Source organism: Ranitomeya variabilis, chromosome 5, assembly GCF_051348905.1.
Source record: "Ranitomeya variabilis isolate aRanVar5 chromosome 5, aRanVar5.hap1, whole genome shotgun sequence".
Taxonomy (NCBI): Eukaryota; Metazoa; Chordata; class Amphibia; order Anura; family Dendrobatidae; genus Ranitomeya; species Ranitomeya variabilis.
The window spans coordinates 83285200-83310467 of NC_135236.1; the positions used below are offsets into that span (position 1 = coordinate 83285200).

At 46.5% G+C, this 25268-nt stretch overlaps 1 protein-coding gene across 3 annotated transcripts in view; it reads right to left on the reverse strand.

Annotated features, from left to right (window-relative positions):
* Positions 1-25268, reverse strand: part of OGDH (oxoglutarate dehydrogenase) — a 72671-nt gene that overhangs the window by 17426 nt on the left and 29977 nt on the right. For 2 of the 3 annotated variants that reach the window (XM_077262752.1, XM_077262754.1), the window contains 12 exons: positions 24842-24944; positions 14497-14612; positions 14238-14392; positions 13030-13176; positions 12821-12911; positions 12367-12546; positions 12153-12281; positions 9627-9806; positions 2728-2880; positions 1923-2025; positions 1513-1641; positions 1285-1435 (listed from right to left, as the gene is read on the reverse strand). In XM_077262752.1, the coding sequence (XP_077118867.1) occupies positions 1285-1435; positions 1513-1641; positions 1923-2025; positions 2728-2880; positions 9627-9806; positions 12153-12281; positions 12367-12546; positions 12821-12911; positions 13030-13176; positions 14238-14392; positions 14497-14612; positions 24842-24944 (1637 nt within the window). Of the gene's footprint in view, positions 1-1284; positions 1436-1512; positions 1642-1922; positions 2026-2727; positions 2881-9626; positions 9807-12152; positions 12282-12366; positions 12547-12820; positions 12912-13029; positions 13177-14237; positions 14393-14496; positions 14613-24841; positions 24945-25149; positions 25244-25268 lie in introns of all 3 variants that reach the window. The other variant, XM_077262753.1, reaches the window with a different exon arrangement.

The window sequence follows — 25268 nt, forward strand, 5'->3', positions numbered from 1 at the left end:
AATCCTGTGTATTCAATGTATTATTCTAAAATCTTCATAAATAAACTACATACATATTCTAGAATACCCGATGCGGTAGAATCGAGCTACCATCTAGTATATATATATATAGATATATACAGTACAGACCAAAAGTTTGGACACACCTTCTCATTTAAAGATTTGTCTGTATTTTCATGACTATGAAAATTGTACATTCACACTGAAGGCATCAAACTATGAATTAACACATGTGGAATTATATACTTAACAAAAACGTGTGAAACAACTGAAATTATGTCTTATATTCCAGGTTCTTCAAAGTAGCCACCTTTTGCTTTGATGACTGCTTTGCACACTCTTTGATTTTGAGTATCATTCCAAATGCAGACCTCCATGGGATATTCATTTTGATTTACATTGATCATTTGTATGTTATATTGTTCTTCACGGAATGTGTATTTCCTTCAGTGATCTAGGATGTGGTATTCTAGTGTTCCCTTTAATTTTTTGAGATATATAGAATCTATATATAGGCACGCACATAACCACACACACGAGGGTGTATCAAAAATGTTCGGCACTACGGTTGCATTAAAATTTCTGTTGTCCACATTGCCTTACAAGTGCTTTCTGTACAAGGTCGATGTCTCCCCGGTCACTGCTGTGTTTGAGCATGTTATGTCAATTCCTATGTGACTGCGGTGCGAGATAAAATGGCTGTCCCCCTTGTGATTGGCACAAAATGAGAGCAGTGTGCAGTGACTTGTTGGTTGGGGTCTGAGGCTGCGTCCGGTGCGGATATTTAGTGAAGTCTGTGAGCACAGTATGGGGAAAGTGTTTTGTCATGAAGAAGTGTGCATGAATGCATAGTGAAGCTTGAGGAAGATGGTACAAGTGTCAGCCATGAAGAAGGACCTGGACGCTCGTCCACGACTGATGACAGCATTGAGCACGCGAACAGATTCTCTTGGATAGACGAGGACGAAGATTCAAGTCTGATGAAGAGGTGAAGACAGAGGTGCGTCCATGGCTCGCAGCTCAGCCGAAAATATTTCTTAATGAGGGAATGTGAAAGCTTGCTGACAGCTGGACAAAGTGTATTGAAAACCAGCGAGATTATATCGGGACATGAAGCACTTGTCTTTTCTGAAAGATAATTAGTATAAATTCTACAGCCAGAGTGTGGATTTATTTTGACGTGTGTGTGTGTGTATATATATGGTGTATATCTGTGTCTCTTAATTATCCCTATAGTAAGAAGTCTCCAGTTCATATCACTACATCGGCCTATTGTGACAATACCTGAACGTTCCTCTCTCTACATCTTGCCCACTCAGACGAATATGGATTCCTTCCTTTAGGAGTGAGCCGAATGCCATATACTCGGCCAGTGCCCAGTCAACAGTCCTGCTCTTCACCATTTCCCCTCGGGCTTTCAATACGCGGCTTAGGCCTGGGGGAGGCAAAAGATTAGTGTATAAGCCCAGACAATGATCAAGTGCAGTTAGATGTCCCGAAAATAAACTTTACCTCCATGGATAGTAAAGTCCTCCACAGGAACGGAGCTGGCCACATTTCCTATGTGATTCAATTCATCTTCACTGAGGCCAGTTGAAGGGCAGGACATACTGCGGGGCTGTCCATCCAGGGTGAAGAAACCTATAGGGAAGTGGAAGCATTTAGAACAAAGCAGAATGCCTTGCTTAATGGGATTGGGCTCCCAAATCTGACATTCGGTGTGAATAGATGTTACAGCATGTTGGGTGTAGACAGGAGCAATGTCTGGTACCAGCAGGTATTATGCAATCAATTGGGCTAGCACATGTGCATGCTACTTGCCAGACATCTCTGCAACTGTCCCACCAATGTTCAGCAGTGACCGTCTCTTCAAGCCCGATCAGGCATCAAGAGAATTGATACAGCAGAAACGGATCACATACCGGGCCATGGGGAGTCAAGCCAGTGCTTGATATGAAGGATTTTCTCATCTTTGGAGCGGGTTAGTGCTTCCTCACAAATTCTGTCATATTTCGCTATCTCCTCCTATAAAGCATTCACAAAACAGCTTCATGTCAGAGTTACAAAACACTGGTTTATGATTTGCACACCACGCCTGGTTGGTGATTGTGCACCGCGCCTGGTTGGTGATTGTGCGCCGCGCCTGGTTGGTGATTGTGCGCCGCGCCTGGTTGGTGCTTGTGCACGACGCCTGGTTAGTGTTTGTGCGCAACGCCTGGTTAGTGCTTGTGCCCAAGCCTGGTTAGTGCTTGTGCCCACGCCTGGTTAGTGCTTGTGCCCACGCCTGGTTAGTGCTTGTGCCCACGCCTGGTTAGTGCTTGTGCCCACGCCTGGTTAGTGCTTGTGCCCACGCCTGGTTAGTGCTTGTGCGCCACGCCTATGGTTAGTGCTTGTGCGCCACGCCTATGGTTAGTGCTTGTGCGCCACGCCTATGGTTAGTGCTTGTGCGCCACGCCTATGGTTAGTGCTTGTGCGCCACGCCTATGGTTAGTGCTTATGCGCCACGCCTATGGTTAGTGCTTGTGCGCCACGCCTGGTTAGTGCTTGTGCGCAACGCCTGGTTAGTGCTTGTGCACCACGCCTGGTTAGTGCTTGTGCGCCACACCAGGGTAGTGCTTGTGCACCACACCTGTTTAGTGTTTGTGTACCGCGCCTGGTTAGTGTTTATGCATCGAGCCTGGTTAGTGTTTGTGAAACACGCATGGTTAGTGCTTGTGCACTTCATACCTCATACTCAGGCTGATTGACCACTCCTTGTGAAACAAGGGTCTCTGCATATTTTTGTAGCACTGCCTTTTGTTTGCGGATCTGCTTGTACATCAACGGCTGGGTAAACATGGGCTCATCCATCTCGTTGTGCCCATTGCGACGGTAACACACCTATTGGAGAGAAGATGCATTGAGCGACCTTATCACTTATACCCATCATCAATGAAGAATCCCAGCCAGAGACCGGTTACATCCATCCCTGAGTATGAATACATCAGGGTATTTGTGCTGATGATTTTCCAATATGTAGTGAATATCACCCCTTGGATAATATTTTGTGTATTTATTTTTCAGATTCAGAAAAGGAGATTTTTGTGTACTCACCGTAAAATCTCTTTCTCTTAGCCTCTAATTGGGGGACACAGGACCATGGGTGTTATGCTGCTGTCCACTAGGAGGCGACACTATGCATAATCTGAAAAAGATTAACTGTGGCTCCTCCTGTGCAGTATACACCCCTGGACGGCATCAGCCTTCTCCAGTTTTTGTGCCAAAGCAGTAGGAGGAACGTAACATGAATAACATAATTATGCCTGTAAGAAGACAACTATGTACGAGCTCAAGAAACAATATGAGAACTCAACAGTTACAACAGCCCAGAAAGGGCAACAGGGTGGGAGCTGTGTCCCCCAATTAGAGGCTAAGAGAAAGAGATTTTACGGTGAGTACACAAAAATCTCCTTTACTCTGTCGCCTCATTGGGGGACACAGGACCATGGGACGTCCTAAAGCAGTCCCTGGGTGGGAAGCAATGGACGAATATTGTGCAGACAGGCCCGTACACTTAGGGCACCGCCGCCTGCAGGACACATCTACCCAGGCTCGCTGAGGACTGGGTATGAACCCTGTAGTGTTTGGTAAATGTGTGTAAGCTAGTCCAAGTGGCCGCCTTACACACTTGTTGTGCCGAAGCCTGGTGCCGAATGACCCAGGAGGCCCCTACCGCCCGTGTAGAGTGTGCCGTAATACCGGCTGGAAGAGGAGGATTCTTAAGGCGGTACGCCTCTTGTATGGTGGATATGATCCACCTGGCAAGAGTAGCTTTTGGAAGCTGGCCTACCCTTGTGGCCGCCTTCCGGAAGGAGGAAAGGAGAATCAGACCTCCGGAAGGACGCAGTCCTAGACACGTATACACGCAAAAGGCCTGACAAGGTCAAGCGTATGCAGAGCCTTCTCCACTGTATGAACCGGACAAAGGGATGGTAGTGAAATTTCCTCATGGAGGTGGAAGTCTGACACAACCTTCGGAAGGAAGGATGGGACCGTACGAAGAACTACCTTGGCCTGGTGAAAAACCAGGAAAAAAAAAAACCGTCTGCATGAGAGTGCTGTCGGTTCAGACACCTTGCGTAGCGAGGTGAGTGCCACCAGGAAAAAAAAAATCACCTTCTGGGAAAGAAGGCGGAGCGGGACCTCCTTAAGGGGTTCGAAGGGTGGTTCCTGCAATGCTGTCAGGACCAGGTTGAGGTCCCACGTTTCTAGTGGTCGTCTGTAGGGGGGAACCAATCGGGAAACCCCCTGAAGGAAAGGCCTTACTTGCGGCCTGGTAGCAATGCGCTTTTGGCAAAAGCACTGAGAGGGCTGACACCTGGCTTTTAGGCAATCCTAATGACAGACTGGCCTCCAGACCCGCTTGGAGAAAAACCAAGAACTTTGGGTAGGGAATAAGGGAGTGGAACCTGGCCAAGATATTCGCACCAAGTAAGGAAAAACTTTCCAGGTACGGTAATAAATCTTGGCAGAGGCTGATTTCCGTGCTCTGATCATGGTTACAATGACCTCTGTCGAGAACCCTGCCTGGGTAGAACCCAGGTCTCAAGGGCCACGCCATCAAGTTGAGAGCCCTTGAGTTCTGGTGGTAGAACGGCCCTTGTGATCGAGGATCGTGGCGGTCGGGGAGACGCCAGGGGGCGTCTGCTGTGAGTTGTACGATGTCGGCGTACCATGTGTGTCTGGGCCAGTCCAGTGCAATGAGGGTGGATGAAACTCCCTCTTGTTTGATCTTCCTCACCCTCTGGATATCAGGGGGAGAGGTGGAACGATATACAGAAGCTGGAACTGAGTCCAGTCCTGAACCAGAGCGTCTGCTCCGAGCGACCACGGATCGTGTGTTCTGGCAATGAAGTTGGAGACCTTGGCATTGAAATGGGATGCCATTAGGTCCACATCTGGGGTCCCCCAGCGGAGACAGATCTGTGAAAAATTTCGGAATGGAGAGACCACTCTCCCGAGTCTATTCCTTGTCGGCTGAGGAAGTCTGCTTCCCAGTTGTCCACACCCGAACGTGGACCGCCGAAAGGACCGACCCTGTGTCCTCCGCCCAGCGGAGGATATGTGACACTTCCCTCATCGCTTGGGTACTGCGGGTCCCCCCTTGATGAGTCACATATGCCACAGTCGTGGCTTTGTCCGACTGTGTCCTGATGTAAGAGGCTGCCAATAAGTGATGGAAAGCCCTCAATGCCAGAAGGATGGCACGAATCTCCAGGACGTTGATGGGCATGGACGCTTCCGCTGAGGACCATTTGCCCAACAGGAGCCCACAGCTGGGCTGGGGTCCCTGGATGCAGGCGCAGTGTGCTGGCTCATTGCTTGGAGGTGTAGGATGCTGCCTGTACAGGCCCTACCTGAGGTGTCTCAACCTAATACCCCCAGAGGGGGATAGGGAAGGTGTTATTGTCCCCTTCAGGGACCTTTATCCTCGCCTCGACCTCAACCCAGAAACCAAAAGGAATTGGGGAAGGATCTCGACTTCGAACCAGCACCCGAGGGACTGGGGAAGGAGCAGCATGGGGAATAGCCATCTCAACTTCAACTGGGCACCCCATAATAGGGGGTCGAGGAAGGAGCCATGCCGGGAGTCTCACAGGAGACCCTCTTTCTTCATCTGCTAGACGGAGGGCCAGTGCCTTATCCTTGGGAAGGAGCACTAGACCCTTGGAAGTGTTGAATAACATTCCCAGGAAAGTCAGGGACTGACTCGGGTTGGTGATGACTTTGTAGGTTGATTAACCAGCCCATGCGACTGAGAGTATCGGTTGTGATTGAGATGCTGAGCTCGCATTCCTTTAAGGTGGGAGCCTTGATGAGTAGGTCGTCCAGGTATGGAACGACTACTATGCCTCTGGAATGCAGGACGTCCGTGGTTGCTGCCATGACCTTGATGAAGACTCTGGGAGCCATGGCGAGTCCAAAGGGGAGAGCCACGAATTGGTAGTGGTCCTGGCCTATTGCGAACCTGAGAAAAACCTCTAATGGACAGGTGCAATAGGTATATGCACGTATGTCTATGGAGGCGAGATATTCTTCCTTCTCCATGGACGCAAGATGAACCGAAGGGACTCCATGCGGAAGTGACGGACCCGTACATATTTATTGAGCTGTTTTAGGCCTAGTATGTTCCGTACGCTGCCTCCTTTCTTGGGAACTACGACAGATTGGAGTAGAACCCTCGGAAGCGGTCGGTCGTGGGTACCGGTACAATGACTCCTGATTAACAAAGCGAGGAGACCGCTTGGTGGTAGGGTCGAGCCTTGGCTGGCGGTTTTGCAAAAAATCGGCCGCCTATTGGTGTGGTGTTTTCCGGAGTCCGTGAGTCATGAGGAGGAGAAGTCTGGAATCTTCCTCCTCTGGGCTTAGACTGGCCTGCTTTGGACTGCCAAGTCTTGTCCGACCTCTGCGTCGATCGTGAGTTGTCCCTACGTGGGGAACGGTTACGATTTTGTACCGGACGTGAGACGGACCAGCCGGAGGAATTCCGAAAGGATCGGAATCGAGTTTGGTTACGCTTCTTGTAAGTGCGTTTAGGTTTCAGTTGGGGAAGAGAAGTACTCTTACCCCCTGTGGCGTTGGATATCATAGTGTCCAACTGTTCTCCGAAAAAAAAAAAGACTCCCACTGAGGTAGGGGAGGTGCGTGAGGGACTCCTTTGAGGCTGCGTCCGCTTTCCATTCCCGCAGCCAGAGGATACGCCGAATCGTGATGGCGTTTGATGCTATCCCCGCGACTCCCCTTGCTGAAACCAGAGCTGCATGGAGCATGTAATCTGCTACAACTGCAATTTGAACCGCTTGGTCCGGCAGTTCAGAAGCGGATGCTTGTAAGGCTTGTAAATTCTTTGCCCAGGTCAGGCTGGCCTTGGCAGCCCAAGCTGAGGCGAACGCGGGAGCCATGGTTGCCCCCGCTGCCTCGAAAATTGAACGAGCCATGCGTTCAACCCTCAGGGACGCAGCAGACCGGCAGGTAGAGCTATCTGGCAGTGAAAGGAGAGTCTGTGCTGCTAGCCTGGAGACTTTTAATCCACTACAGGTGGATCTGTCCTTCTGTGGGAAGGGGTACCTCGCCCCCAGATATTTGCGATTAGCGATTTTTTTCCCTCAGGCTGTAGAGCTGGGTTTTTTTTTTGTTTTTTTTAAGGATCGCCTTAAACTCTGGTGGTTAGAGAAGAGCTTAGGCGGCTTCAGAGGTCCTTCAAAGGAAATCTTATGTTCTGGGACCTCTGGTGGCGGATCAGAAATGTCCAGCACCCGATGGATGGACGATATCATGTCCTCAACTAGCGCTGTATTGCTAGGAGGGATTGGGATCAGGGACTCCTTCGTTTCTCTGTCCGAGTCAGAGTCGTGCCTTCCGAATCCTGTGTATCACTGAGGCGTCCCCTGCTGGGCTGGGGAGGAGGCCTTCTCTGAGGATTGCGGAGATCTGCATTGTCTGTCCCTGGAATGGGACGGTCTACATGACCTGGAGCTACGGTGTCTCTCCCTAGAGGGGGATGACCGTGTGCTATGGGATGACGCAGATGGACCTGATCCATGGATCCGCTTGCGTCCTGACCTAGACGTGGATGTGCCAGGGTCATCTTGTTCCTGAGTCAAGCTCTCCCTTGTTGGGTAACGGTCATAGCCGGGGCATGATCCTGCAGAGCCTGAGGCAATGTGAAAGTTAGGTTATCTATAGACTGCGTCATAGATTGCGAGAACTGATAGCCCATTCCGGCGTGGCATTAGACACCAAGTGACACATTAGGTTGTATACAGTTCTGACAATGCGGGTACGTGCTACTACTGGGGAGAGCAGTCCCGCAGGCTGTGCAGAATGCATAATAGCAGATCTGCCTGGTTCGGACCTTGAGCCCTGTATAGTGCACCAAGTGCAGAGGTGCTGCCAGCAGATGGACCTTACAGGGGTAGAGAACCTACAGGTGAGTCTTGTAGGTAATATGGATTCACAGCTGAGTAAAAATAACCCAGCTGTGATCTTACCCCACCAGTGTGCCCCGAGGTCCAGCGCCGAAGATCCACAGTCTTGTGCCCCCCGGAGACTGGCTGCCTGGTCCTGGTCCTGCAGACTGCAAAATGGCTGCAGAGACAGAGGAGAGAGGAGGAGAAGGGGGCGGAGAGCTGGGAAAAGGCGGCAAGGCTATAAAAAACCCCGCTCTTTCTGTCTCGATCCGCCCCTTGTATGACACTGTAGAGTGTCATATTTGTCATCCGGGGGGCGGGCCGGGGGGCGGAGAGGAAGCTGCTGCTTCAGCTAGGCCGGAGCCGGGGCCTAAATTAGATGCCTGAGGCCCAGAAGGGCTCCAGGCCGGCGCGAAAGTCCGGGAGGGGGTCGGATCTGAACAGGACCCCTCAGGATTTGAAGGCAGGATGGCGGTGGGGCTATAGCGGAAGGGGGAGCCCGGTGAGGGGTCCCCCTGAGGCAGTAGAGAGCTGGTGCTGCCGCAGAGACAGGGATGCTGAGAGCCCTGTGTCTGTATGTGCCATGCCTGCCTGCACTCCCCCCGGCCCCAACAGGAGCCCGCAGCTGGGCTGGGGTCCCTGGATGCAGGCGCAGTATGCTGTCCCATTGCTGGGAGCTGTAGGATGCTGCCTGTACAGGCCCTACCTGAGGTGTCTCAACCTAATACCCCCAGAGGGGGATAGGGAGGGTGCTGCTGTACCTTCAGGGGCCTTTATCCTCGCCTCGACCTCAACCCAGAAACCAAAAGGAATCGGGGAAGGAGGGGGGTCTCGACTTCGAACCAACACCCGAGGGGTTGGGGAAGGAGCAGCATGGGGAATAGCCATCTCTACTTCAACTGGGCACCCCATAATAGGGGGCCGAGGAAGGAGCCATGCCGGGGGTCTCACAGGAGACCCTCTTTTCTTCATCTGTAATCCCGTCGAAAAAAACGGGAAACGGAGTAAAAATCTTTAGGTGTGCCTCCTTTGCGACACTAAGCAAAAACTGGAGAAGGCTGATGCCGTCCAGGGGTGTATACTGCACAGGAGGAGCCACAGTTAATCTTTTTCAGATTATGCATAGTGTCGCCTCCTAGTGGACAGCAGCATAACACCCATGGTCCTGTGTCCCCCAATGAGGCGACAGAGTAAACAGGAGCTCCAACCATTATACAACATTCAGCGACAACTACTGACTTAACAGATCTTCTAAGTGGTTGTGAGCAAGTCTTTCTAGAGTTCTAAACATAGACTGTGACTAGTTATGCAGTGATGTGGGACACTGAATATTAGGACTGCATTCTGGGCGATATCCCAAGACTAAATGCAGCTGGACAGGGCGAGCAGTGACGATCAGAGAATGTGAAAACGCCTTCAAGTTTCCTAGAAATGCATTGTTCCTTAATCAAGAACAGAAAAGTTAAAGGACACGTGATCCAGTGAGAAATACAAGACTCACATCACTGAGAAAGAAAAAATACACAATCATTAACAGAGTAATAATGACATTAGTAACCTGATATGTGTCAGCTGATCCTGCAGACCAAGGCCTCCACGTCTGCACAACCTGGATATAGTTACATGTCCTGTATCTATGATATCATGAAATCTGGGTGTGAAGAAGAGGCCACCTACCAGGTCTACGACCACATCTTTGTGGAAGGTGCTCCTCCATTCTGCGGCCACATTGCACACGTACTGCACAGCTTCGGGGTCATCGGCGTTGACATGGAAGATTGGGGCGTTGACAACCCTAGCCACGTCTGTAGGGTACGGGGAGGAGCGTGCCATACGAGGATCCGTGGTGAAACCAATCTGAAAGAGAGAGAAAGGTAATTTAAAGAAAAATGGAAGCGCGTACAAAGAGAGAATATAAACCTGGTCCTATTTAAAGTGGGCTCATTTTGTTTTTCTAAACTACACTATGTGCAGAATTATTAGGCAAGTTGTTTTTTGGATCACATGATACTTTTTATACATGTTGTCCTACTCCAAGCTGTTCAGACTTGAGAGCCAACTACCAATTAAGTAAATCTGGTGATGTGCATCTCTGTAATGAGGAGGGGTGTTGTCTAATGACATCAGAACCCTATATAAGGTGTGCTTAATTATTAGGCAACTTCCTTTCCTTTGGCAAAATGGGTCAGAAGAGAGATTTGACGGGCTCTGAAAAGTCCAAAATTGTGAGAGATGCAGCAGTCTTGCAATTGCCAAACTTTTGAAGCGTGATCACCGGACAATCAAGCGTTTCATGGCAAATAGCCAACAGGGTCGCAAGAAGCGTGTTGGGCAAAAAAGGCGCAAAATAACTGCCAATGAATTGAGGAAAATCAAGCGTGAAGCTGCCAAGATGCCATTTGCCACCAGTTTTGCCATATTTCAGAGCTGCAGCGTTACTGGAGTAACAAAAAGCACAAGGTGTGCGATACTCAGGGACATGGCCAAGGTAAGGAAGGCTGAAAAACGACCACCTTTGAACAAGAAACATAAGATAAAACGTCAAGACTGGGCCAAGAAATATCTTAAGACTGACTTTTCAAAGGTTTTATGGACTGATGAAATGAGAGTGACTCTTGATGGGCCAGATGGATGAGCCAGAGGCTGGATCAGTAAAGGGCAGAGAGCTCCACTCCGACTCAGACGCCAGCAAGGTGGAGGTGGGGTACTGGTATGGGCTGGTATCATCAAAGATGAACTTGTGGGACCTTTTCGGGTTGAGGATGAAGTGAAGCTCAACTCCCAGACCTAGTGCCAATTTCTGGAAGACAACTTCTTCAAGCAGTGGTACAGGAAGAAGTCGGTATCGTTCAAGAAAAACATGATTTTCACACAGGACAATGCTCCATCACATGCCTCCAACTACTCCACAGCGTGGCTGTCCAGTAAAGGTCTCAAAGAAGAAAAAATAATGACATGGCCCCCTTGTTCACCTGATCTGAACCCCATAGAGAACCTGTGGTCCCTCATAAAATGTGAGATCTACAGGGAGGGAAAACAGTCCACCTCTCGGAACAGTGTCTGGGAGGCTGTGGTGGCTGCTGCACGCAATGTTCATCGTAAACAGATCAAGCAACTGGCAGAATCTATGGATGGAGGCTGCTGAGTGTCATCATAAAGAAAGGTGGCTATATTGGTCACTAATTTTGGGGGTTTTGTTTTTGCATGTCAGAAATGTTTATTCCAAAATTTTGTGCAGTTATATTGGTTTACCTGGTGAAAATAAACAAGTGAGATGGGAATATATTTGGTTTTTATTAAGTTGCCTAATAATTCTGCACAGTAATAGTTACCTGCACAAACAGATATCCTCCTAAGATAGCCAAATCTAAAAAAAAAAAAAAACACTCCAACTTCCAAAAATATTAAGCTTTGATATTTATGAGTCTTTTGGGTTGATTGACAACATAGTTGTTGATCAGTAATAAAAATAATCCTCTAAAATACAACTTGCCTAATAATTCTGCACGCAGTGTATGAAGTTCATTGAAATGAATCACTAAGTCACTTTACATCGCTTTTTTTTGCTGCCAATGCTCTGGTTTTTGTTGTAGAAAAATCTGCTGCAAATACTCAATGTGTGCACGTAGCCTTACAGGCTTAACCCCTTAACACATTTGGATGGCCATCTCTTTGTTCCCAGCTCTCTTAATATGCCCACGAGAGTTTGCCCTTCATGGACACATATCGACGACGTAACAAGTCAAATGTGCTTATTTAAAGGCCATTATATGATTATTATACAGCGGTTAATACGATTGTTTAGTTGTCAGCTTGCATATTTTAGGCACCGTACTCCATGTTTACACAGGGAATTTTCTTCTGCCAATTATTAATTTTTCAGGCAAATAAAACATATGATCAGCGAGGTACAAGAGTTTACTCATTGATTAGGTCAATGATTGGGGACAAAGTTACCTATCAAAGCTTGTTAGCAATTATTGTTCTGTGTGAAAGGGCATCAATTAAAGCTCCGATCTCCGGCTCTTAACGCATTTAACCTGGAGGATTCAAGATCTTCAAGTCACATCTTTGGTCAAATTTTTGGCCCTTGTGGAACATTACCACTGACAATTGCACTGGGCTGTTATATGCTTATCACAAAAAACTTAAGGTTTTAATTGGATATAATTCCCGTTACATGTACAGAAACGAGGCCTATACCTGGTTGTTGACCACCACATGAACGGTGCCATGTGTAGTGTATGATGGGAGATCACTCAAATGGAAAGTCTCATACACTATGCCTTGGCCGGCAAAGGCAGCATCACCGTGAATGAGGATAGACATCACCTGAGAGAACAAAGAGGACACGTGTGAGGACCATGAGCAACAGTGAGTCTTGCTCTTCTTGACAAGTCCACTTCCGACTTATTACCTTCTTGCCTTCGTTATCTCCACCGTAGAACTGTTCTGCTTTGGTTTTTCCTTGGACAACAGGATCGGCAGCCTCAAGATGGGAAGGGTTGGCGACTAATGACAGGGTGATGTTCCTGTCAGTTACCCTGTTTATCCGCCTGTGATACATTCCCAAGTGGTACTTCACGTCTCCGGAACCCTGAAGGAGGAGGAACAGTAAATCAGTCTTTTTACTCAAGAATCTTCATCCAGAAGGGACTGCAGATTGACCCAAAAGTAGTCATGCATGCGTGTGTGAAAAATAAAATATCAGCATGTTTAGGGGGTAAGACTCCGATGGGCCAAATGAGACACACGGGTATACCATGTACAGATGCACCGCCCCCGGAGTGCAATGTGTCACACAATTACTTGAATTCTACTTTATCGTGTTTCAGAAATGGTAAAATAAAAAAAATTTGCAAAAAACTCGCCTCATCGGCAGCTTCCAGTTTAGAGTCAAATTGGCAGAATATCTGCTCCAGCTCTTTTCGGATCACATTTGCCAGAACATTAAGACGACCTCTAGAAGACAGACCGGAGAGGGCACAAATAAAAAAAAAAAAAACAATGGTCATGCATTCACAATGTGACATGATGGAGAAACAACAAGGGTCAGTACTGTGCATACAATGTCGGCTACCTGTGTGGCATCCCCATGATGACATAATCCACGCCGTTCTCGCTTGATTTATCAATGATGGTCTTCAAGGCTGGAATTAAGACTTCACATCCCTCCAATCCGAAACGCTTCTCAGATGACCACTTACGATGGAGGAACTCTTCAAACCTTTACAGGAGATTACAATAATAATGAGTATAACTTTACCAAATATAAACACAGGAAAAAAAAGTCTGACAAGGAGTAAAGGAACAAGATGAGTCTGACGGTTTTCATTCTTCCAAGTCATGATATAATGGAGTTCAATGGACCATCTCAGGAAGACAACCCATCTTGCCTAGTGATCAACTTACAGAATAGCTCTCCATTTTTTAAAGATTTGTCTGAGGGTAGGAAATGTGTTAAAACATAAAACAAGCAGACTAATAAAAAATGTAAAAAAGAAAAATACTAGGAAAAAAATAAAATAAATAAAAAAAAAAACAAAAAACATGAAATTGAAAATTCACTCCCTTTTTTCCAATAGGGAAAAGCGATAAAAAAAACTTACCATATTTGATATTGCCACATGTGTAACTGTCCAAACGAATAAAAAAATCTAAATTATTTCATATGGCAAATGCTGAAACATAATAAAAAAATTGAAATGGCAGAGACATTGATCCTTTTGGTCATAACCTGTCCCTCCAAAAATGGAATAAACAGAGATTGGCAAGTATTATGGACCCCTAAAATTATAATTAAAAAAAAAATAAGAAACAAAACAAAAAAAACTAAATACAGCTCGCCTTGGAAAAAACAAGCCATCCTCCATCGACTGTAAAATAAAAAAAAGTCTTAGAATATTTCAATTGTTAAAAATTTTTTTTGCAAGTTTTTATTTATTTTTGTAAACGAATTACATAAAAAAATTTGGTATCACCATAAATGTACTGACCAGTAAAGTTATCAGGTCATTTTTACTACAAAGCGTCTGTTTTTAAAAATAAAAAACAATGTAAGAATTGTTGTTTTTTTTCCATTTCATCTCGATTGGAATTTTTTTTTTTGTGTTTCAGTACATTATATGGTAAAATGAAAATTGGAAGAATAAAAAGTTATCGCTCTTGGAAACTGAGGGCGAAATGACAAAAAAATGACCAAAGGAATATGAAGCGCCGTTAATGGATATGTCATGACCTGGATGTATGAGAACCTCGCAGACTCATCTTATGGATCGATGGTGGCACCTGGTAGATCGGACCAGTCTTGCCAGCAGCGTGCGCTTCTCCTCGTTGGTGAACTGCATGATTCCCGGGGTCTCGAACTTCTGCCGGATCCACTGACATTGTTCCAAGTCATTAATGAACATGAACTCGACCCCAATGTGTTGACAGTAGGAGCTCTGCACACAAAAACAAGAGATGGAGCAAGGCAGGAAAAAATAGCAAAGGCGCCAGCAAAATACAGTGGGGCCGATCACATCTCCAACGGGTGGTCACCTCTCACCTCAAGCCTTTTAATGATCTCCCGAAGGGGCAGCGCCGTCTCATTCCCTCCAATAAATGTAGTGGTTGGCAAATGGAAGACTTTGTCCAGGTCGGATTCCTCTAGCCCGTAAAACCCTGTGGAGGGCGGTGGTCAGAGACAGACAGACGAAGGCAGCGTTACAGAAGGAGAAACGCAATGCGGCCAGCCATGCAATGAGCATTACGGGAAGGGTGTGATGGCGGTCACAGTGGTGGGATACATCAGTGGAAAGAGCAAGGCATATGGCACGGACAGACACAGGAGAACGAGACGTGTGGGACAGGTGGGTGGAGAAGGCATCACACGCGGTAAATGGCGTCATTGTGGTTTATAAAGGTGTGGTGGAAATTTGCAGGACAGAGGTGGCGGCACATAGTTGGGGCAGCGAATGGGACAGGAAGCAGGTGAGGGGGACAAGCAGCATGGTAGGTGGGGGGTAGAAGAGAGACATTAATCTACAACTGTCCCCAGACTACGGTCATTTCATGTTTCCATTACAGAATCAGTATAATCACAAGTTCCATACTAACCAGGTACCACAGAGCAAATGTACAGCCACAAAGCGAGAAAATCAGTACAAAATACCTAATTCAGCAGCTGCACCTACCCAACTGTAAAAAGGGGATGTACAGGATTAGAGAAACATGGCTGACAAAGCGCATTACACTGGTCTACGGGCCGTGTCCGACTGTAACCAGGTCTTGGCTGCAATACCACACACAGCCTGTAGACATGAATGGCGCCGTTTTGCCCCAAAGCATCCAAGTTTCTCCAATTCTTTAATCGCGAGACACCTAGTGTGCCTGATACTGTGCCAACATCTAGTGGCCACATCACGTCACTGCCTCCTTAGAAACAAGTAAATGCCTAAGTAGGTTCAGTATTGGTTTTTTCTTTTTTATTAAAAGAAAGAAGTTTTTCTGATTTCCAAGTATCCAGAATAAGACGCAAACCTCTTTTCTTGGTGGCACTCAGCAATCTGAATTTTAAGGCCGATTTATGCTTCCCGAACCACGAGTAGCATACGTCAGACCCCGGCTCTGTCATGTCAGCCAGGTATGTTTTACTATGAAATGTTGAGGTGTTTCAGAAAAGACATACATTGTAAAGCCAGCCTGGGAGTATGACATGTGGGTGACTAGTCCAAGAGGCGGACTCTCCCCACCCCGCACCTCTTGAGTGACAGGTCTCTCCCTATACACAAACATACCTGGCTGAAATTACAGAGCCAGCGTCTGATTCCTGCAGCCTGAGCCAATCAGCAGGAGAACCGGTCATCTCCTCCGTCAAGTTTGTATTTCCCATAAAATTACAATTTTTAGTATTTGTTCTGATAAGTCTACCTCGTGCCGCTCCTCTGTTATCCCTGCTGGAAATGTATGTATAAGCTGACAACTGGGCGGCACCAATGGGGGGTGTTCAAGCTTCTAGTGGCCCCCACATGACATCACCCAGCTGTCATCTTATTCATAAATTCCTAGGAGGAATATTGGAGGAACAGGACTGCATGAAGTTACAGGTACTCCTTACTAAATTAGAATTTATTTATTTCAGTTCTTCAATACAAAAAGTGAATCTCATATATTATATAGAGTCATTACACACAGAGTGATCTATTCCAAGTGATTATTTCTGTTAATGTTGATGATTATGGCTTACAGCCAATGAAAACCCAAAAGTCATTATCTCAGTAAATTAGAATACTTTATAACACCAGCTTGAAAAATGATTTTAAAATCCGAAATGTTGTCCTACTGAAATGTATGTTCAGTAATGGTACTCAATACTTGGTCGGGGCTCCTTTAGCATCAATTACTGCATCAATGCGGCGTGGCATGGAGGTGATCAGCCTGTGGCACTGCTGAGGGGTTATGGAAGCCCAGGTTGCTTTGATAGCAGCCTTCAGCTCATCTGCATTGTTGGGTCTGGTGTCTCTCATCTTCCTCTTGACAATATCACATAGATTCTCTATGGGGTTAAGGTCAGGCGAGTTTGCTGCCAATCAAGCACAGTGATACTGTTGTTTGTAAACCAGTTATTGGTACTTTTGGCAGTGTGGACAGGTGCCAAGTCCTGCTGGAGAATGAAATTACCATCTCCAAAAAGCTTGTCGGCAGAGGGAAGCATGAAGTGTTCTGAAATGTCCTGGTAGACGGCTGCACTGACTTTGGTCTTGATAAAACACACTGGATCTACACCAGCAGATGACATGGCTGCACAAACCATCACTGATTGTGGAAACTTCACACTAGACCTCCAGCAGCTTGGATTGTGGCCTCTCCACTCTTCCTCCAGACTCTGGGATATTGATTTCCAAATGAAATGCAAAATTTACTTTCATTTGATAACAACACCTTGGACCACTGAGCAACAGTCCAGTTCTTTTAAGCCTTGGCCCAGGTTTCTGGCGTTGTCTATTGGTCATAAGTGGCTTGACACAAGGAATGTGACACTTGTAGCCCATTGTCCAAGAAGTATAATTTCTCCTTGTGGAGATCGACATGCTAAGCATGCCGAGATGAGGATAGCATGTCGATCTAAGCAAGGAGAAACGATACTTCTTGGATAACGGTCTGACACCTCTCACACAGCCAAACCAGATAGTGCTTTGCACTGACGAGGGTCAGTACCCTGAAACACAGTGTCTGCAAATTGAGATTCTGGTTTGGCCATTATCCTGAGGCCGGAGTCACACTAGACCGTAATACGGACGAGTGCTATGCGATAAAAAATCGCATAGCACTCGGCCCAATGTTAATCTGTGGTGCAGCTCCTATCATCCGTTGTTTTCTCGGCCATATTCAGGATCCGAGTGAAATCGCAGCATGCTGCGATTGTCAGCGTATCTCGGCCGAGACTCGCCAATGCAAGTCTATGGGTGCGAGAAAAACTCGCACACCACACAGACCATCAGTGTGACATCCGTATGGCATCCGTATGCAATGCGATTTTAACATGAGCTTTTACACAGAGAGAACTGCTGTATGTAAAAGCTCATGTTAAAATCGCATTGCATACGGATGCCACACTGTTACTAGATGCGAGGAAATCACATCCTCACATTGCACACAGATGACATACGGATCACTATTCAGGAACATTTGTGTGATTTTCGGCCATCAAAATCGGAACGATTTTTTTATACGGTAAGTGTGACTCCGGCCTAAGTCATGTGACAAGGCTCGTTAAAGGGTCAACATTGACTTGTAGGCCATGTCCTGGATACGTCTGTGTGTGGTGGCTCTTGAAGCAATGACTCCAGCAGCAGTCCACTCCTTGTGAATCTCCCCCAAATTTTTGAATGGCCTTTTCTAAACAATTCTTTCAAGGCTGCGGTTATCCCGGTTGCTTGTGCATCTTTTTCTACCACACTTTTTCCTTCCACTCAACTTCCCATTAATATGTTTGGAGGCAGCACTCTGTGAACAGCCAGCTTCTTTAAGCAATGACTTTTTGTGGCTTACCCTTCTTGTGGAGCATATCAATGGCTGCCTTCTGGACATCTGTCAAGTCAGCAGTCTTCCCCATGATTGTGGAGCCTACTGAAACAGACTAATGGACCTTTTTAAATGCTTAGGAAGCCTTTGCAGATGTTTTTTGTTAATTATTCTAATTTACTGAGATGTTTCTAAGGTTTTCATTGGCTGTGAGCCATAATCATCAACATTAACAGAAATAAACACTTGAAATAGATCACTCTGTTTGTAATGACTCTCTATAATATAGGAGTTTCACTTTCTGTATTGAAGAAGTGAAATAAATGAACTTTTTGATGATATTATAATTTTGTGAGAAATACTTGTATAAGGCCGTGTGCACACGTTCAGGATTTTTCACGTTTTTACATATGCATCCCATCATTTATAATGCATTCTGCAATTTTTGTGCATGTGTTGCTTTTTTTCTGCGAAAAAAATGCAGCATGTTCATTAATTTAGTAGATTTTTTGAGGATTTTATACTATATTATTGCATTGGCAACCTCCGGAAAAAAACGCAAGAAATCCGCAAAAAAAAAAAAACACGAAAAAAAAAACGCATGCGGATTTCTTGCAGAAAATGTCCGGTTTTGTTCAGGAAATTTCTGCAAGAAATCCTGACGTGTGCACATAGCCTAAGAAAGGATAAAAAATAATAATTATTTTCTTTTGGGAGGGGGAGACATAAGTATTTACTAAGACTGACATATAGAGACAGGACTAGTGATGAGCGAACATGTTCGGATAAGGTGTTATCTTGACATGCTCGGGTTCTAACCGAGTATCCTCGGCATGCTCGAATACTATGTTCGAGTCCCCACGGCTGCATGTCTCACAGCTGTTCTGACAAGTGCAACACATGCATGGATTGCCCGTTTGTTAGGCAGGTCGAACAGCCACGAGACATGCCACCGCGGGGACTCGAACATTGTCTTCGGCTCGAATACTCTTGGCTAGTACCTGAGCATGCTGAGATAACACGTTATCCTAGCACGTTCGTTCATCACTAGACAGGAGCACTTGAAACGAATATTTGGGGCAAAGCTGACACTGCATATACTAAATGTAGGGTCTGTGGAGCAGATACACAGGACATGGACCCTTGTGTATCCATATGGTCAGGATCTGCTCCTCAGGTCCTGTACTTGTCATAATGCAGAATATTAATCTAAGAACACTGTGGACAAAATTAAGAAATAAAAAAAGAATAAATAAACAATAATATAATAAACTCTAGAACCCTTTGCTATATTACTGACATGGAGATTGCTGGTTATATAAGAAACCCGCTCAGTAGATCGGATGTAATGATTCCTAATGTCCTTTCTGTGAATAATGCATCTGGTTTCTGTCTGGGACGTCTTGTCTCTGCCGCCCACAAAGGTCACTTTGTATTGAACCCTACAAAGTACAAACGTTCTAGGCACCCGGAGAACTGGCACAAACACAACCGGGACTTGGCATAGTCTACCAGCTAAATAATAAACTACATGTGTGGCGTACAAGACGGTACTCCAGGTCCATCCGCTCACCAAGAAACCATCCATACCCCACTCCATATTTTACAGGACATATCAGGGGGGGAAATCCATGGTGAAAGTCCACAGCACAGGACACTTTCCGCTGTGGCACTTCCACTGTGTATCTGCCCCGTCCGTCTGCACACACCCGATAGCAGTCATAGGCCAGGTTCAGACAAGTGTATTTTTTGGTCAGTGTGTAGACACGGACTATTGTTAGCCAATATGCACGGAAGTGGGTTTTGTAGGCAGAAGTAAGCCTGTGTGGAATGACTTGCATATAATAGTTTTGGCTTTAGGGTGCAGTCAGACGGCCATATTAGTCCTGCTAGGATCACATTGCAATCCTCGGACTGGCTGACTGTTCTCATGACCTGAGCGTGACAGCATGTGTTTCTATGCAGATGTCACACTCAGGTCAGGACAGCCGATGGCCAGTCAAAGGATTGCAATGCAATCCTCGCATGACTAATACGGCCAATCACATTGCAATCCTCGGACTGGACCGACGGTTCTCATTACCTGAGCGTGACAGCACACATTTCTATGCAGATGTCACACTCAGGTTAGGAGAGCCGACGGCCAGTCCAAGGATTGAAATGCAATCCTCGCATGACTAATACGGCCGATCACATTGCAATCCTCGGACTGGCTGACAGTTATCATGACCTGAGCGTGACAGCATGTATTTCTATGGAGATGTCAGGCTCAGGTCAGGAGAGCTGACTGGCCAGTCCAAGGCTTGCAATACGATCCTCGCAAGACTAATACAGCCGATCACATTGCAATGCTCGGACTGGCCGACGGTTCTCATGACCTGAGCGTGACAGCATGTATTTCTATGCAGATGTCACGCTCAGGTCAGCAGAGCTGACGGCCAGTCCAAGGCTTGCAATGCGATCCTCGCACAACTAATACAGCCGATCACATTGCAATCCTCGGACTGGCTGACTGTTCTCATGACCTGAGCGTGACAGCATGTGTTTCTATGCAGATGTCACGCTCAGGTTAGGAGAGCCGACGGCCAGTCCAAGGCTTGAGATGGGATCCTCGCGTGAGCAATACGGTTGTCTGACGGTGCCCTTACAGAAGAAATTGCATCACGCAATGGCAGCCAGTTTCAGTACCCCGTCTGCGATGCGGATGATTGTACGGAGATGTATATGGCACCCATCACATCTAAAATTTGTAGACATTATTGGCCAGGTAATTTAAAGTCTTGTGTGAACCCGGCCATACAGTGCACAGCAGCACACCGCATCAAGGCTCACAGCACACGCATCACTCTGTGGGCTTCATACACATGGAGGAGGACTAAAAACCGATGCTCACATGTTGTATCCACGTTCCTGGCTTATTTAGCCATGGTGCCCTGCAGAGTACAGACGTCATATACAGCAGCCAGTATTCCGTCACATTGTAAGATCCTGTCCAGTGTATGGAATATCGACTGCTGTAAATATCGCCACTATGGCAGTAATGGGGAAAGTGATTTCCCGTCCTGCGTTGAGGGAGTGATCCCATTGCCTACTTGTCATATTATTGCCTTCTTGACGCCGTATCACAACTGCTCTGGTTAGAGGTGGGACTAGCCTAGGACAGATAGGAAGGTGGAGAGGGCGTGGAGAGGGTGCGGAGAGGGTATGGAGAGGAGAAGGAAGCGAGGAGAGCTGTGAGATAGAGATTTTTCCGTACCTCCCACCGTGAGAACTCGAAGCCGATCCAGGAATGCCGACAGCTCTGAGTGTGTTAGGAGAGCGCAGCACGTGGGGAGTTGGGGGTTAAAAAGAGGAAGAAGCGCAGCATGGGGAAAAGAGAGGAATCTTTAAATATAAAATCTCAACAGCGCACAAAGGGGCTCATAAGAGCCGCAAGCCATCTCTGCAACGTAACCGGGGGAAAGAGGAAAACAAGCACACAGGCACGTCACAGCTCCCAGCGTGCGGCGCAGTCCCGTCCTGTGCACACTGCAGTAATAGGCGCACATAGATCTCTGCAGAGATCTATGTCTCCAGCTTCTTACTCATCCCAGTGTAAGACAGCCTCACGAACAACACTTCCACGTCACACACATACTCACACAGGGCTGGAAAAAGAAAATGACACAGTAAGGCCACACAACAGTCAGTCTCATCTAGGTGCTGTCCCTTTAAATCCAGCACATGGAACCATGGAAATCAATGGTTTTTATTTTTACGTATCTAAGAAAAACTTGGAGCATGTCCTATACCGGTCTGTCATGGCGGATCGGGCTGGATTGTTTTGCGGACACAATCATATATATAAGACTACATCTGGCACATGTACAGGCTGGGATTTTCGGACAGGGTCTCCCAAACAGAACTCAATGACTTGAGGAGACTGATGGGTTCCTGGGGCCGGTCTGGAAATCAAGCTCTGTATATGGACCATGTAACTCGGAGGCGAGAAGATGCAGTATACACTGAGAAGAACATTCCTCACTGAAGGCTCATGTGTAACAGTCGGAGACATATCTGGGTCTTCTAAGAATCGGTATGAGGCAGGACACCTCTTCGGAAAACCTTTCGTCATTGCCTAGTCACAAGCTACGTCTCCTGACATGAGGTGCGGCCATAGAGGAACTGTGCCCTTTAGTGATAGGATTCATCAACATTACTGATCTGTAGTATAAAGGCTACGGAAATCTATGGGCCTAAAATGTGTCGTATTACCACTCAGATCTCAGTGACTCCATATGAATCACATATATTACATATGTATGATCTCCTAGAAAGATTGACTTTTCCGCTTTAACTAGAACCTATCACTTCACATAAAGATGCATTTTTTTTAACCTGGTGTAAATGCTGCTGTTTTCCTGAATCCGATGATGTTTTTCTTTTGTTCCTGCTCCTCTCCTTTCCTGAGATATGGTCCCTTCTTCCCTATATAGCTATCTAGTCTTGTTAGCCAAAGGGGCGTGGTCCACATCAACAAGACTAAATCTACATACCTAGAAGATGAGGCCACATCTCAGGAACGGAGAGGCGCAGAAACAATGCTGGATTCAGGAGAACAGCGGCATTTACACCAGGTGAACGAAAATTATGTATTTTTTGGTAAAAGACTCACCCTTTAAATGGTTCTCTATGAAGAATCTATGCAAAAGACATTGATCTTCTGCCCTTAGGATCTAAATGCTGCTGACTGGACATAATGAAGTCTGCTTTCTCTGGGTGCGAGACATGCATTGGACGCACGTGTTTTATCAGCAGTATATCATCACTACAGGACTAGATGTTTTGTGCCTTGTAGTCCAACCACGCCCCCACCAGTGACTGTATACAGAAAGCAGCCAATCAGTGGAGTGGGCGGGGTTATACAGGGCTCAGCAGTCAGAGAACTGCTAGATCTGCAGAAGAGAAAACTGTGATTCTATTACAACGACTGCACCCAGTAAACTAAGTGACATATCGCTGGAATCAGCATCTCTACTCTACGTCATGCTGTTGTCAGAATACATACCAAAATCCTGCTGATAGATTCCCTTTAAGGCCAGGGATACATCGCAGCTTTGGCTGTGACGCTATAGATCACTGTAGGTCACTGCAAAATAGAAACATAATGCAGGTGAATGGGAAGACTACTGAGACTGCAACAAGCAAATCACAAAAAAAGTCAACTGGATTTGTTTGTCCTTCTTGCGGCCTCAGTACCCTGTGGGTCACACTATGACCCCAATCACCGGCATTACACTGCTCTATAGCAGCGGCATAAAGCGATCTGTGGCTGCACAGGTTGTGTAGCCTCTCCCCAGCCTAAGGAGGTTGTCTGTGATTAGGCGGCCCATGGCCCCAGCTGGCATCATGGTATAACTATCTAGTCCATCAGTCTCTGGTGATAGATACATGCAGATCCCAATTACCCATGTGAACCAGATATACAAATTTGCCAAATTTTGGTCTTGCAGCGTTTACCACATTTTCATCCTCATTCATATGGCTAATATTGACATTTCCATAGCACACCTTACAGTACATAGAATTCATGGCAGCCCGTGCAGTAGAGAAGTAATCAGTATCCATGGTTATTAATGGCAGACACTTTATCTTTTACCAAGTTCTAAAAATGATAAAATACTTACATGTGCCGACCTTCTCCTCAGATCAGTCCACACACACAGAAACGTTCTCATGCCCACCACATGCTCCATGTCCCAAGCAATCCCGGCCCCAGCCTGGCCGCCCAAACCCACCCAGATCATGCCACGTGTGGTTAGTTGGTGGTTACTGGCTGAACTAGTCTATGTTAGTGAATTCTGGTGTGAGAGCAGCACAAGCCTTGGTACCCTAACCATCTGTTATTACCCGGGCTACTCTCAGAGCTCCTACTAACAGCTTCTAGGGCAGGACAGCCACGCCAATCATCTCTACTGTGCCCGTCGGCCTTTGTTTGGTCTTGTTAAATGTTTTACTTTGGCTGATTAGCATTGAGGAGTAGCCAGTCATTTACCCAAGATGAGGGCAATGGATTAAGAACCAGCATGAGGCCAATTTTAGATGACTGTAAGACAAAGGCCAAAAATACAGTGTGAACCTAGGCCTTATATATGAGAAAGCTGTTGGCAGAGATGAACATGTGGCCAACAGCTCTCGTTCCCGAAAAAGAGAGAGAAAAGAAAAATCCACTGCCAGAGGCTTATCTCCCCTGAAAGCAAAGGGATCAGGTGTTGAAAGTCCATCTCCCCGATCCTTCTTTACCCCGACATCATCTGTCAGGAGGCCTCAAAACACATCAGATGGTCGTCTGGTCCCATTTGTTGGGTCATTTCTTGGGCATTTCGGTATTACCAATGCAATTCACAAAGCAACCATTGATCAAATGACTTGAACAAACAGCATTTTGGGAATCTACGATTCGGTCAGGTATTTGGACCTGAGACGTGCCCGAGTCTTGGGAAAAAACACATGACTTTATTACATGTGTCTGAAAACTGGCCTAAGGGTAGGCTCACACTGCATTTTGGACCTCTGGTTATTTCAGATTTCAATTTATAGCATTCTTCTACTACATAATTGCACGTGATGGAGACGGAGGCGAAAAGGACACACTTATGGCCTCCATCTAGTAAGACACGCTTAGCGTGTATGTCAGGTGGTTTCCTGGCAGACATGTTACCCTTATGGAAAACGTGTAGTGCACAGGGTCTTAGATGTCCTGCTATGTTGGACATTTCCCACCAGAGAGAAGCTGTTAGCTGTGAGCTCTGGACCTCCATAATAGCGAGCAGGGGGACAAACAAACATCTTGGGGGTGAGAGAAGGCGGGAAGCAGTGACCATACTAGCATAGCTACTGGCCCTCACCGAGTTTGTCTGAGGATGTGACAATGTCAGCTGGCACACATGAGTCCAAATCTGCGTCCAGAATGCCCAGTGGGTCAAGCTGGGCAACATGGTGCCCGCGGATCTACATAAAGGAAAGGTGCCAGGGTAGAAGAGAACAGAGAAGGAAAGACAAGAGCATAGATATAGAGATGTCAGGGGACAAGTTTGTCGGGGAATAATAGAAATGGAGGGGTAAAGAGAAGGCACCACGTAAAATAATAAACACAGGAAAAAAAGGAGGAAAAGTAAAGAGAACAGTTACAATGAGTCTGACACATAACCCTCACCGACATTCGGAGGACCGACAATTACTGGAGCGTCATCAAAATTAACAGTGCTAATTCCGAGGGGGTCAAGTTTTGCAATGTGGTGACCCCTTACCTAGAAGCAATGACACAAACTGGTT